Raw genomic sequence first — 15322 nt, 5'->3', positions numbered from 1 at the left:
CCTGGAGCAGATTTGCTGTGAAGGATCAGGGAAGAACTAGGGCACTTGGGCTGAACAGGGGCGGCAGCAACAGTTACCCTCAAGGGGACTCGTGAGGATGAGCTCTTAGGCATGTCCTCAAGAAGGTGATCACTTAGGGGCGCCTCGCTGGCTCAGCCTGTTAAGCTTCCAACTTCAGCTCAGGTCCTATCTCGTGGTTCATGAGTTCAAGCCCCGTGTCAGTCTCTGTGCTCCAGCGCAAAGCCTGGAGCCTGCTTTAGATTCTGTGTCTCCCTCTCTCTCTCTTCCCCTCCTCTGCTCACACTCTGTCTCTCTCAAAAATAAATAAACATTTAAAAAACTAATGAAAAAAAATTTTAAAGGTGATCATTTAATATGAGAAGTCCTAAAGTCCTGGGGGATTGCCAGATAGCTTGATGATTTCTGAGGACCTGAAGAGGGGCTGGAAGGGAATCTTGGCTCAGTGCTCCATCCCCAAAGCCATAGCAAGTTCCAGGCTCTTCCATGGCCTTCCATACCTGTGACTTGGTTTGAGATACACTCGAGAACCATCCTTGCATTAGATATACAGGTGGCAGAACAAAAGTGTCTCAAGTTTCAGGTAGTGGGAATTTATCAATAATGAGGCTTTTTAGAATTATGTTCCACAGAAATGTCCCGTCTTTTGTGCTTAAGATGAAAACATGACGAAACAAACTTGGAGAGCTTAAGTAACTTCCCCAAGATTCTACAGCTGGTGAGTGGCAAAGTCCAGACTCACACCCAGGGCTGGCAAAGCTGTGCTCTTAACCTCCAAGCTGTCCTGCTCTCTGCCTGGCATCTAGCACGTGCCCCATAAATGCTGCAAACATCAGCTCCTCAAACCTGTCTGTACCTGCTGGGTAACCCATGTGCAGAGATGTGTTGAGGACTGAGACATAAGTTAGACATGGTCCTTGCCTCCAAGGAGCATTCAGTGTAATAAATGGAGTTACACACGCATAATAAAATAACGTAGGTGAAATGAGAGAGAGATTTGCTCAGTGCTCTGAAAAACAGCAAGAACTGTAGGAATCAGAGAACATCACTGGGGCACCCTTAGTGTGGAAGCGTCGGTCACCAGACGAGAGGCATGACCTGCATAGTTAACAGAGACATTAACAGAAGTGTAGGGAGGCACGTGTTCTTGCTGGTTCTTTTCCAGTCTCCTCCCTCTTCTTCCTTTACCCTTCTGGCACCTTCTCCCTTTTTCTGTCTCCTTCTAAATCCTGCTGCCTGTCTTCCCTCCTACCATTGAATATAGCAGTATTTCTGTCTACTGGGGGCGAGGGGTGCACAGATAGTCACTGCAGCGGATCGCCCCCACTCTGGTGACAAACAGCAAGCATCAGGGCCCTGTGGCACTTTAGGGCCTCCGTCATCTATCCTCTTTTATATCTTCTCTTGGTTGATGTACTAGGTGTGTTTCTTACAGTGCTATCTTTATCGAAGATACAAAGTAGCTAAAGGGAACTTTGTTTCCAGTAACAGTGGGGGAAAGATTAATCTTTATTTTCAGTATTTAAAAGTGTGCCTGGCTTACTTTATGTGCCAGTCTAGATGTGCACTGTGGTCAAATGGCGAGGAACGGCCCTGTGGTGGCCGGGCTGGGGGGTGGTGGCAGGGGGCACGGGCAGACTCCAGGACTGGAGGCACAGAGGGAATGTCAGGGGAAGGGAAGGGGCCAGTGTGAGCACACCTGCCTCAGAAGTGGCCCACCTCTGACTTAGATCGTGATAGAGTTTACTTGTTCGTTTGCTTGGTTTGAGGGAAATTAAGGTTTTCTAGTACGTTGAGTATCCCTGTTCGTCTAGTGCCACGAAGTCAAACAGATCTGAGTTCAGATTGTGGCCCTGGCTGGTACCACCTTATGTGACCAGGTTATTGAAACTCTGAGACTCTTTCTTTGTCAGCAGTAAAGTAAGGGTAATACAGTACCCTCTTTGCAGGGTACTGAAGATAAAAAAAAAAAAAAATTTGTCAGCTTGCTAGCCCTCGCCCTGATTCTAGCACATTCTCACAGTGAAAACATAGAAGCTTCCAGGGCTGCCGCTGCTACGGCTACTGGTTTGGAAGGTGTGAGGGAACAGAACAGAAACCTTCACATCACATCAGAATCTCTGGCAATCCAGAGATTGCAGCCAAAGGGTGCATACTAGCGCCTTAGGTATTTGAGGAAAGGACAAACAAGTTGTGAGGAAAATGGAACGTGGATTTTTTAAACTGAAGGAATCAGAGGTGTCATAGACGTCAGTGGGCCTAGATGTCTACAGATGGGTACATCGAGTCCCAGATTGAGTGAGTGGTTCATCCAAGAGTAAACATCTAATTATTGACACAGCATCTAACCCTGGTCTATATTGTTTCACAAATAGGGATTAGACAGTGGTTCAGAGAACTGTTCCTGGACATTGATAGATGACCAGTTAGCTAAATCATCTTACCAAAGCCTGTCTCTGAGCACAGTACTCTCCCTTGAATGAAGTAAATGGCGTTCGGTCCCTTGGGATCTGCCCCAACCTACCGCTCCAGCCTTTTCTCTTACTACTTTTCTACGTATTCCATCCTCCAAACCGTTCCCCATCTCCTAGTCCTCCATATGTAGAAAGTCTGGGGAAATCCTGCTTGTGCTTAAAGGCACTGCTCAAATGCCGCCACTTCCATGATGCCCTCCAGCTGCCCTGCCGGGGACTTTGCTTTGTTGCATTGCCCTTGTGTTTGTTATAGCACCTGTCACATTAGATCTTCTGTTGTGGGGTTGCTCCTGCATTGCAAGAGGCAGGGACTGACTTGTTCACGTTTTCTCTCTTCTTCAATACCTCACCTATAATAGGTGCCCATCTAATGTTTGTTGATCCACAGAGGTCTTTTTATAGGCACCTTTCTGCTTCCTAACCTTATTCCCCAGTTCCTGAATATTGCTGCATGATTGGATGGAGAAGAGATTTAGAAAATGGTGTTCATGCTTCTCTGGCATGGCACGTATCAAGGGAAGTGTGAAAAACATACTTAACTACAGTCTTGCAGGGGACAGTTTTAAAATTACTCAGACACCAGATGAGAGTAGAAAGGAAGTTTTTTTTCTTCCTTTCAGTGGGATGCCCCATTGCGTCTGCAGGCAGGAGTTGAAACCACTTGCGATTTGAGTGTGTACTCACTAACTGGTAACCTGACTCCCATAAAAAGCAAAGCTCTCGCAGGAGGAAGAGTTCTCTCTCTTAGGGAAACAGAGACCTGCAGAGTTTCAGATGTCTAAGGATTAGAAAGCTGAACTTGGAAGATGAGGAACAGAGGTCCAGTTTGAGCTGCACATGAAAACATTATTTATACCCCTGGTTGATTACAGAAATATCTAAAGAGGCCGATGAGATTGATAGATGACCTTACCTTGGCTTTTAAAGGGGGCTGTTCTTGCTCACTGTGCTTTTTCTACAAAACCTTTAGAACAGCAGAATACTTCCACCTTCAGCACAGAAAGCAGCCAAGCCAGTTTGACCAGCTTGAGGGAAACACCAAACGAAGCTGCCAACTCCAATCACATGAACACTAGTTACTAATTATCTTCTGGCCTCTGTGGGGAAAGATATAGCAGCTCACTGATTGGATCCGAGGTTGAAATAACTCCACATTTCTCTGTGCTCCCAGCTGGAGGAGCAAGAAGAGTGAGTGTCTCGAGCACTTTGGGAGACATTTTCAGAAGGACGGATACAGCCTTGGGCTAAACCGCACCTGTCCACATTTCAGCCCCACCCAGGCCCATGGAAGAGGGAAGCAAAACTCGAGTCTTTAAGTGCACTGAACATGTGTGAAACCCACAAAGATAGAAAAGAAAGAGGAGCGGGCAGGAAAGGGCACTGGGGCTCCAGCTGGGAGTATGAAGATCACAGGAGTCTACAGAAGAGGGATCTTACAGGGCTGGATGGACTTTACCGAGAAGGCGGCTCGGATTCCAGAAACTGGACGTCAGGGCACAATCGGCCCTTCAGAAAAAGGCATTGTGGATACTGGGCTTTTGGGCAGAGTGAACCAAGTTCAGACCATGAGGAAGCAGAGGAAAGTGGAAAGGACTGTATGGACTATGGAAGTGTGATTCAAGGCTGTGATGGTTACTGGAACTCAGGAGATGTAGATTATGGGAATCTGAGCCCCGAGACGAAGGATAATTGGCTTACAGGCAGCCCAGAAAGCTGGAAAGCTGAAGGATATAGGGAAACGAATGGCTACGTAGATGGTCAGAATCTGAACTGTAATCCTGAGGACTCTAAAGAAACTGGACAACAGACTCGCCACAGTGGTTTGGATGATCCTGTGGGGAATGGTGGTCAACCTGAAAAGTGGCACGTGGACCACAGGAATTTTAATTATAATGCTGAGGATTGTAAAGAAACTAATATTTATTGTAGAAACCGCAGCAATTTATGTCAGGTTCCTGGGAATTATATTAATGGTCAGTCTGTGGACTTCCCAGATTTGAATGGTGTCAATGAAGGTAAAGAATTTGCCGAATACTATGAAGGGGACAAAGGTGTGTGTCAAAATGATAAAATCTATCCCAAAACAAAGACTCCTGTCGTGGATCAGAGTGACTTTGATACAGAAAATAAAGGCCACGACACTCTATTTGCAAACTGTGAGTACAAATTTCAGAATTACAGAGAAACAGATTCTGCCCATCAGATGAAGGATTTGGAGGACAGTGGCATGGACAGAGCAGGAATGATGGCCCTTGGGAGCAGAGGGATCTTCCCGGATGGTCTGCGGAATCAGTGGACGAGAGGGGATCGGGGAGAACACCATAGCGGCATTCCGCAGGGCCCTTCCTTAGGAAAGAATACCTGGCATTTAGAGGACGAGAGAAAGACAAATGGCCCTGAGACTTGGAAAAGGAATAGTCGCTACCGCCGCACAGCACCCAGCACCCTGAGACGCTCAGAATTTGTGCAAAACAGGAAGAAAACTCAAGGTACGAACTCAGCCAGCCTTATGAGAATGCTAAAACATGAAAGTAGGTAAAAGGGGTGGTTATCTAGGTACTAGGAACACCCATGTACTTAAGGAACCTGGCGCTCGAAATTCTTTTTTCAGTGTATCTTGAGTGAGAACAACCTTAGAGATTTAATCCCTCTGGGAGGCACTTTTCAGAGCAAGAGCAGATACAGCACTATAAACACACACCATGGCCTCCAGAACGAGACCGTGTTCTCATGGGAAATATCTTTATCATTCTTGGTTTTGGCAGGGGTCTCTAATCCCAAATATCTTTCCATTCTTTCTTTAATATTTCTTTGTCTCATGGGAATGGCAAGTTCATTACTGAGGCACCAAGCAAAAATTTATTTTCCTGGCAGGATCTTTCTCTCCATCTCTACGCTTCTTTAGACGTTGGGGAAAAGAAGATTTAATTTGTTTTATAGAGTGTTTGTATCTTTACACTCAGGAATCTTAAGTGAATGATGAGCACTACAACTCTTCTGGAAATCAGAGGATTATTTATATTCTTCATGATGCTTTGTACATTCAAATTACTTCATCTCACTTCGCCTTAACAAAGTTTTTGTAACATGATACATTAAGAGTCTTTTATAATGTAGAGGTTGTTTCTTTCTTGCCAGTTTGTCTTCTGCTGTTCTCTGAAATGAATTATGTTCATTTTGTTTTGTTTTGTTGTGGTTGTTTTTATAATTACTGGATTCCCTGTTAAGTCTTTCTTTTTATTTACGCTATTCTCTCACGAAGCCAACTTTCTGGTGGAGGCCGATTTGAGGGTGGTGTAGGTTATGAGCAGAGGATAAGGGTTAGAGTCAGAAAATGTGAATGATCTAGAAACTCCATCTCACACCTTCCTCCTGAGCGGGAAGTCTCTCTTCTAGATCTTCAGAACAGGCTCACTGTTGGTGGGGGCATGACAAGTCCCTGGTGTGATCCCAGAACTGCCAGTGGTTTATCCGTGGGCTTCCGGCACAGGCTTAACCTAACCAGAATTTGCAGGGCATTGTTTTGGATCAATCAGGGTCTCCACCTGCATTTATAAAGATAAAACTGAAACTAAGCCCGGCTTTAATTGGAAGGCTGAGGTATTTAGCAGCTAGCCATTTTTTTCTAGGTGTGTTTTTGCTCTGAGATGATAGGGATTGAATGACTTCTAAATTCCTTCCAGTTCAAATCAACTACAATCAAAACACACACACACACACACACACACACACACACACACACACACACACAAACAATTACACAAGTGATTCTGTGATTCCTTATGTTGGTTTTTGTATTGCTCCTATTCCCTTCCCCCACATCTGTTCCGTACATGAACTTTGTTTCCTATCTTTAGTTCCTTATTGTATTAAGCCTCCTAAGTGTAATCTAAGTGTGTTTACTCTGTCTGACTTAACAAGAGTCAAGCCCTTCTCTCCCGAGTGGTGCAATTTGCCCTATGATCTCTCTTAAACCAGCTCAGTTCCCCCTTCTGTCACTTACATTTTTACAACTCTCTCTTTATATTTGAGGGCTTCAGTTTTGATGGTGTTCCTGTTTAGCTTAATTGACATCCCTAGTTTATACCACTAGTGTCCTCCGTGGCCTGTAACAGAATCTTAGTCCGCCCTGAAATCCTTTTGCTTTCTAACATTCTTTGCCGGCTGTCTCACAGCACAGGCACCACTGTCCTTGCTGAACGTTACAGTTACAACATGTAATTACAGAAACAAGTGTTAGAGTCTGTCTTCTGCTGGGAGTTCACGTCTCAGCCCCACCATTTACTAATAGTATAACTTGAGGTGAATTACCTAATCTCTCTGAGCTTCGGATTCCTTGTTTATAAAATGAAGATAATGACACCTGTGTCAGTGAGGGAACATAAATAAAACCCTTAAAGACATGCCTGGAACATAGTAGGTGCTCATAAATTGTGATTTCTTGGTCTTTTGTCCACCCGCCTCCCTTCAGCCTTACAAGTTATTCCACCAGTCTGTCACTGCATGGTCCCCTCTCTCCTGAGATCCAGATTGACCCCCACTGAACATCTGCCCTCAGGCCCTGTGTCTGCAGGTGTGATTATCTACGTGGAATGTCCCATCCCTTCCTCCTCTCCCACCCTCCCCTGCCTCCCCCTACTCCATCTGAGAAACAAGGTGCTATCTAATGGCCACTCCCAGCCTGTCTCTCAAGCTAGAAACCAAGTCCTTCTACCACAATGTGCCCTTCCCTCACCTGCCTTATCAGTTCATTCTCCTATGGAGGCCTCAGGCTTAGAGATTGTTAGGGCATGCCTGTTAGGGTTTTGCCCTTAGTCCTAGGGTGTGGGCCCCTCCTCCTGAGAGGTGGGTCTTACTTCTAGGGTGCAGCTTTTTTGATGTTTCAGTGCAACATGAAGTGTTTATTGAATCTCTTAACTTAGAGGGACTCAAATTTCAAGCCGTGTCTTCTCAGCCCCAAGCAGTTGTGAATATCTGCCAGGCTTTTTGGCCTCTAGCTGTTACTGCTTTCTGCTGGCTTCCCGGAGTCTCATCACCTGCATGCATAGTTCAAGGATTTGAGGGGAATTTCTGCACAGATTTTGGGCTGTTCTCTCTGTGGCTTCCTCTTTTCCAGGATTTCACTCATAATACCTAGCCACTTCACAGCCCCAGAAATGAGCCTTTGACTCTTCAGCCCAATAAGATTGCCAGTTGTTGGCTTTCCATTTTTGCTTGATTTTCCCCACATTCCAGAAGACTAGGGATTGACTTCAGGGAGTAAAAATTGGATAAATATGGATCTAACCTAGTTTGCATCCCTTGTTTTAAGTCCTATCCCCTCTTGTTTTCGGCCTGCTTTTGGTTGCTTTCCAATACCTTCACACAGTTACTTTAAAAAAATGCCTTATCCAGGGTTGCTAATAGTTATCGATAGGGAGGTTGGTACGATGTAAGCTGCTCTCCCATTGCTAGACCAAAAGTCGGCACCAAGGGTTTACACTTGCTAGTAACATAAATGGGAAAGGGACGCGGTGCCTCAAATTCCGTGTTAACTATGGGTTAGGTGATGTTAGGATATGTAAATGAGGAACTGTTACAGAGAGGAATAGGACATGGAATTCAGGTGAGAGTCCAGGCTTGGAGGTTCAGGATTGGAGGGCTCAGTAGCATCCTCCTGTCTCACGACACATCAGCAAGCCCAGTGTTTTATAAATAATGGGTAACCACCCATGACTGGGTCTTAAAGTCTCTTCCGTGGGTTATAAGCAGCATTCTTGAAAAATAAAAGGGAGTAGAAAATTTCGTAGCGCATCTCGTGTAGGAAAAGTATGCATGTGATACTTTCATGTGTGTGTGTGAGTGTGTGTGTATCCACATGCACGTGTTACATGTCATGTATATACTGAGTCACAGTGTAAAGTGTGGGCTACCGTAAAAAAAAAAATGTTTGAAAAACACTTAAATCTGACCCACCGTTTTTATAACCAAAGAGATGGAGCGCAGAGAAATTGAAATATATGTCCCAAATCAGTCCCTAGGTCAGGAATAGAATCCAGGTCTCCCGATGCCCAGACCAGTGCTTTTACTGCGTCACCAGGGTTGAAGCCAGAAGCACAGCTCTGCGTTCATGCCATATAAATGAACCTAGAAAAAGCAGAAAGTATTGTATTAGGGAAGTCAGGGGAGAGACTTCAAGTGGAGGGGGTCGTAGCTGTGTAACATGCAACAGAGATACGGGAGGCATGTGGACCAAAGAAAGACCTTGCATTTGCCAGATGGGGTGAAGAAGAGGAGCAACCAAGGTGCAAAGCACATTACATGGGGTTTAGGAGGGAAGTGGTGATGAAGATATTCTCGCGATTCTTTTAAAGTTTGGACAGTAATTGCCGTGGAACAACAGAATCCAGGGAAATCTGTTTTGTTCTCTCCCAAGATGATAAAAACCAGCATAGATTTGAAGGCACTTTTGCCAGTGTTCCACAGGTAGCGCAGTTTTTAGGACTCTGTGGGTCAAGGTTTCTTTTCACTGCAGGTATACAAACGTGATGTCTTTGTAGCTGCAGACTGTATTCAAACTATTGGAATAAAATGTCTGCCAGTCAATCCAAGACATTAGCTCTTCATCCTGGTTAATTTCATATGCTGATTAGAAGCCACAAGCGCAATAGATGCCAAGAGGTCTCTGCCACTCTGGAGACAGGGGCCATACTCCTGGGAATTAACTGGGTAGTAACTAAGGGCCAGCAAAACAGACTGTGGAATTTCACTGTGGGTAGGATGAGTCGTGCCAGTGGAACCATTGTCATTTACGTGCTGGACATTCTCAGGGCACCTTGTGCTGCTCTCTCTAATTTCATTCTCTTATAATACATATTAGCCACTCATCTATTTTTATCTAACAGAAGCGTACTGAGCACCAAACACTGTGTTACGTTCTGGTTCCACCTAGATTGCCTGAAGATCCTGAGGAGGGATGAGGCTGCTGCTCCGGTACAAGTGGGCTGCAACCAGCTACCCTTGGGCCCAGCTCTTCACTTTCTGCGTCTCCTTCAGGGACCATCTTTCTCATGACGTTTGTACCCTTCTCTGAACTTCTGCATGGTCGCCTCTTATTGCAGACCAGCACTTCCCATTTACTCATAGTTTCTGCACCCTCTTCACTTTTCATTACATATAACCATACTCGTCCCAACACTGTCTTTGGGACATTACTGCAACTTCTGCTTCTATTTCTGTCTGACCCGGCTGATAGTTCATAATTCAGATTCCCAGGAGAGTGAGTGTAATTGACTCACCTTGTGTTTTTTTTAGTCCTCATCATATGAACTAACCATTCATTGATTAGGTACAAATCCCTGGTCCAAATGGTAGAGGTGAAGTCCAGGATGGGGGGTCACCTGGTTGAAATCACGGCTACATGGATGACTGATGGTGCCGATTTGGTATGCAGTGGGCTCGAGGGGGCAGGCGTTCTGAGGCTTGGCTGGCCCAGACCAACCCCAGGATGTGGAACTGGGTGGAGGTATCTTTTGGCTGTTAACAGTGGCAGGGTACAAGGACTACTTGGGCTTAGAAGGCAAAGGCCAGGGACTCTGAAATTCTTCAGTGTGTAGACCTGTCCTATGCAATGTAGAATTGTCCTGGCCAAAATGCCAGCTGTGTCCCTATTGAGACACCGGAGAAGATGGATAAGACTTGTGCCTGCATTCAGGCACTTGTGGTTTCAAACAGAAAACAGCATATAAGCAAATAATTAAAATACAATTTTATGAGTCCTATAAGGGGAACTATTAGGTACCTTTTCCCCTACTTGGCCCTATTGCCTGTGTAAACTTGTGTAAATTATTTAATCCCTCTATGTTGCAGTTTCTTCATCAGTAAAACCAGATGATGTAACTATGTGGCAGTAATTATGAGGGTTAAGTGAGTTTATAGATACAGAAGTACCTAGAGCCGCACAGTAGAACCTGGCGTGTAGTAATGCAAAATAAACATGAGCTGCCATCATTCTTTCACCAGTATACAGATCCCACATCCCCTTTGAATGCAGTTCAACAGGGATTTGGTAACTAGAACTTGTACTCAGCACTGTGCCAAGTACTGGGGGTATCCGGAGAAGGATGCCTCCCCCACCCCCAACACACACACAGAAGTTTCCAGATCAATTGAAGAGGCAAATGTAAAAATATGAATAATGTAATAAAGTACACGAATATTTGGTTTAGATGGTGAATGCTGTGGACAGTCAGAAGAGGGAAAGCTCAGTCTTGAGTTATGGGAAAAGACTTAAGGAAGATGTTTGAACTTGAGCTAAAGCTGAAGAGAGTGAGTAATGGAGGTTGACGTAGGCAGAGAGAAGCAGGGAGAACATTCCTGGCTGGGGAAACTTTATAAGCAAAGATACATGGTTGTGGTGACAAGGAGGAACCACAGTGTGTGGAGCACTGGAGTATTAAAATCTTAGAAACCAGATGCTAGTTTGGAGCAGAGCCTGAGGAATAAGGCAAGCTGGGTCTGCCTGTGGGGAATCATCTCCTCGCTTGTAATCACTGAAACTGTGAGTGGATACGTTCTCTGAGGAAAGGAGCAACTAGGGAGAAGATCAGGTGTCTGAGAACTGAGCCACAGTTTGGGGGAAGGGGGAGGAGGAGGGAGGCCAGCAAGAGGCATAGGGCGAGATCATATGAAGAGGTCAGGAGAAAACCAGAGAATTTAAAATAAGAGAGAATGGCGAGTGCTTTGAAGTCGCCCAAGGAAATCAAGGATAATGCCGTTGGATTTGTCGAAGAGGCTGTTGGTTGACTGAAAAGACAATATTGTTGGAACCGTGATGATTCAGAATTACTTGCAAAGGACTTATATGGGGGATGCAGTCATAGAAGGAGGGCATGAAGACCACTCTTTCAAGACCTCTCACAAAAAGGACCAAAGACCTGTGACTGTAGCTGAAGGGGCACAGAGTTGGACACGGCTTTCACGTGTTTACTTTTTAAAATCAAGGTGTTGCTTGTTGGAGGATAGATGGGTAGGTAGGAGGTAAAGGAGAGGAAAGGGTAAATATGTGGAGGCAAAAGGCAATATATGTAGGGCCATATATCCCCAAGAGCTGGGAGAGAATTGAAGTCTGGGAAAGAAAATCAGATGATCCTGTGGTTGGAATGATCCAGTCTGTCAGACTCCCACCCAACCCAAAGCCCTTGCCTCTGCCATCAGGAGCTGTATTCTCAAGGAAGGTTGTATGTTTTTTCCACAAGCCATTACCTAAATTGTCTTCGTATAATGTTTCATCAAAAACATAGGAATATTGGCCTGGGAAGATTCCAGGTCTCTGTAAAAGCAAAAGATATGAAGGAAAGGCAAGACGTCGAGTGTGGATAGGAAGAGGTGCCCTTGTGGGGCATCTCCTTTCACATGGACCTGGGGATATTAGAGGGTGCAGTGGGAGGAGGGGTGAATCAAAGCTGCTAACTTGCAAAACCATGGCAGGCCTAGCCTTAAATGGAACGTCAAAGTGGGAGCTCAGAAACTTGACATACCCAGCCTGATCCCCCAGAGCTTTCCAATTTGATTATTTCCTGAGAAACCAGGAAGTGCCCATGCTGGGCATGACCATCAGGCTGTAAAGCCATAGTGCCCACGCACAGTGATTTCTGGTGGGAAGGGACATGTCTGTATACGTGGTTCCACAGCGGACCTCATTCCACCATATCAAGAAACCCCTTTTTTCTTTTTCTTTTTTTTAAGAAACCCATTTTTTTTCTTATCATAAACCAAGAGGAGACCGATAGAATATATTGCATTTCATTGAATCTAAAACACCATCTGTTATAAGACACTGAATGATTGTATGTACCAATAGAAAGAAAACTTCTGATTAAACATTAACATGCTATTACTTGGAAAACATATCTTGCTTTCAGAAATGCTAGAATGTGCAAAACTGTGCGTCTTAGCATCTACTGAAATGTGGAGATGCTTCTACTTAGTGCTGACCTTACAGCAATACTTAGACAAAAAATATTAGAGAATTCTTCTAGCTCTTTCCTCAGTGATTTGGAGATAGGGAATTCAGTTTTCTTGCTCTCCAGCCCCTGCCCTGCATAAAAGAAGATTTAAACTTCATTTACTCCAGTGCCATAGGGGTAACTATGTACAAAATTGTAACTAAAATTTTCATAAAAGTTAGGATAGTTCATGATGTTTCAAAAATCTTTGGGTAGGGGCGCCTGGGTGGCTCAGTCGGTTAAGAATCCGACTCTTCTTTTTTTTTTTAAATTAATTATTTATTTTGAGAGAGAGTGAGCAGGGGAGGGGCAGAGAGAGAGGAAGAGGGAGAATCCCAAGCAGGATCTGTGCTGTGAGTGCAGAGTCTGACCCAGGACTCAATCCTACAAACCATAAGAGAATTACCTGAGCTAAAAATCAAGAGCTGGATGCTCAACCACCTAAGCCACCCAGGTGCCACAAGCATCTGACTCTTGATTTTTATAGCTCAGGTCAGATCAAAGGGTTGTGAGATTGAGCCTGGTGGCAAACTCCACGCTGGGCATGGAGCCTGCTTAAGGTTCTCTCTCTCCTCTCCTCCGTTTAAAAAAAAAAAAAAAAAATCTTTGGGTAATGTCTTCTAGCCCAGCTATAGCAGAGTAGTGCTCAGGGCAGTACCAGTTGCTGTGCTAAGAACTACGGATTAGGTATGCACAAAAGTCCAGTGGAGTCTAAGCTTTGTGATGGTGGTAAAGGTAGCGTTTCTAGAACCCAGCAATACTTGGCATATCGTAGGTGCTCAGTGAATGTGTGTTGTCAAATTCTATTTTGGGGCACAGAATATGTACATCAAAAAGTAAACACCCTAGGGTTTTAATACAGTGTTCTGTTCCAAATTGAGATAGTTCCGCTCTATTCCTAGTTTTCTGGTATTTATTACTGTATATGGATGTCAGATTTTTACAAATGTATTTTTTTCTCTATCAATTGACTTGGTCATATGATTTGATTTTCAAAAGTTGAACTGGCATCACACACCTAGAATAAATGTGACTTGGCAGTGTTTTTTTAAGAAAAGGTAAAATAGTACCTATTATGTTGTATTGCTGCTTAAGGAGGGAAGTTGAGAGAAAAGTCTAATCCAGGGACTAGAGAGGCCTTTGTATGGCTTAAAGGACAGTAGGTGAGCAGAAAGGCAGGGAGACCAGCTGAGCTTTTCATGTTCAAGGATTAAGAAGGAAACAAATACTGGAAGTACACTGTTCTAGGTTCCATAATAATCGCAGCATATGCCTAGTCCTCAGGGCTCACTAAAGGAAGTGGCCAACTGTCTACATGTGTCCAAAGACACATACAAGTGGCACTTCTTGTGGGACTAGGTAGAAGTTGATGTGGTTGGGGTGCCTGGGTGGCTCAGTCGTCTAAGCGTCCGACTTCAGCTCAGGTCACGATCTCGCAGTTCGTGGGTTCCAGCCCCGCGTCGGGCTCTGTGCTGACAGCTCAGAGCCTGGAGACTGTTTTAGAGTCTGTGTCTCCCTCTCTCTCTGACCCTCCCCCGTTCATGCTCTATCTCTCTCTGTCTCAAAAATAAATAGACGTTAAAAAAAAAAAAAAAAAAAAAGAAGTTGATGTGGTTACTCCAAACTGAGAGGAGTAAGTTAAGTAACAGAGTAGGAAGTCATGTAAGATTTTAGATCTTGGAAGTGACCAACAAGGCCCCTTTGTTACATATACATGGAAACAATGGCCCAGAGAGGTCATGTAACATGTCTAAGATCACACAGGTAGGAGGGGAGGCAGGGCTTGATACCAGGGCTTTTGTAGTTTGAGGGCTATATTCACTACACCTGCTGCCCTCTCAAGATCTAGAAGTAGCATCATTGACAGGCCCAAAATGGAAGCCAGGGGAGATCTAGGAGATGCCCAGAGCTTGTTTAAACCAACATGGTACTTATGATTGGGGTCCTAGGGAAAACATGATTTATATTTTCCTTGTATTGAGGTTTTATATTTTTCCATGTGTCAACTAGAAAATAAGATACTAGTATATAATGACAGACACCCAAAGTTTAATGAGATTTTACCATCAAAATATTGGATCATACTTGGAAATAACCTTTATTTTCAGAGATTGGGTTCATTGAAATAAATATAACCAAAACCATTAATGCTTAAGTTGATTCAATTTTTTACTATTCTTTTGTTTCATGAACTTATGTTTTGCCTGTTCAACTAGATTAAGTCAAATGGAAATAACTTTAAAGACATCTAGTTTAGCCCTATTCTGTTTGCGGTTCTTGAACACGGGACAGATGAAATGACTTTCCTGATGAGACTAAAGAAAGCTTTTGAGGGCATTTCAGCTTTCTCTACGTTTGCCCCATCGCCTAGCACTCTGGTAGCTCTCTATTAAATATTCATAGATGGGCCCCTGGGTGGCTCAGTCAGTTAAGCGCAGACTCTTGGTTTTGGCTCAGGTCATGATCTCATGGTTCATAAGTCCGAGCCTCACATGGAGTTCTGTGCTGACAGCATGGAGCCAGCCTGCTTGGGATTCTGTCCCTCTCTCTCTGTCCCTCCCCACTTGTGTGCACTCTGTCTCTCTCAAAATAAATAAATAAACTTAAAAAAATAAATATTCATAAGTTTTATAGTTATAACTTGAACAAGATTATAATTCAGGTGAATTGATGTGGGGGAGTTACACAGTTATAAAAGATACATAAAATACTGTGAGGGCAAACGGAAGGACTAAAAGTAAACCATCTCACGGAAGTTGAAGAAAGTCTAGTTTTATAGAGTATGTTAGAAAAATAGCCAGAGGGGCACGGACATGAGCAAATTTTGAAACATCACTGTAGTGT

The 15322-nt window shown here is 44.1% G+C and overlaps 1 protein-coding gene across 3 annotated transcripts in view; it reads left to right on the top strand.

The window, feature by feature from the left end:
• DNMBP (dynamin binding protein) overlaps positions 1-15322 on the top strand; it is a 113988-nt gene that overhangs the window by 64059 nt on the left and 34607 nt on the right. The window contains exon 1 of one of the 3 annotated variants that reach the window (XM_058697452.1): positions 3172-4981. The exons of the other annotated variants lie outside the window; for them this stretch is intronic. Within the exon in view, the coding sequence (XP_058553435.1) occupies positions 3820-4981 (1162 nt within the window). The 5' untranslated portion in view covers positions 3172-3819. Of the gene's footprint in view, positions 1-3171; positions 4982-15322 lie in introns of those variants that run through there. 3 annotated transcript variants of the gene reach the window in all.

The sequence above is a fragment of the Neofelis nebulosa genome, chromosome 13, assembly GCF_028018385.1.
Source record: "Neofelis nebulosa isolate mNeoNeb1 chromosome 13, mNeoNeb1.pri, whole genome shotgun sequence".
Lineage (NCBI taxonomy): Eukaryota > Metazoa > Chordata > Mammalia > Carnivora > Felidae > Neofelis > Neofelis nebulosa.
This window is presented reverse-complemented; position numbering and strand designations above follow the sequence as displayed.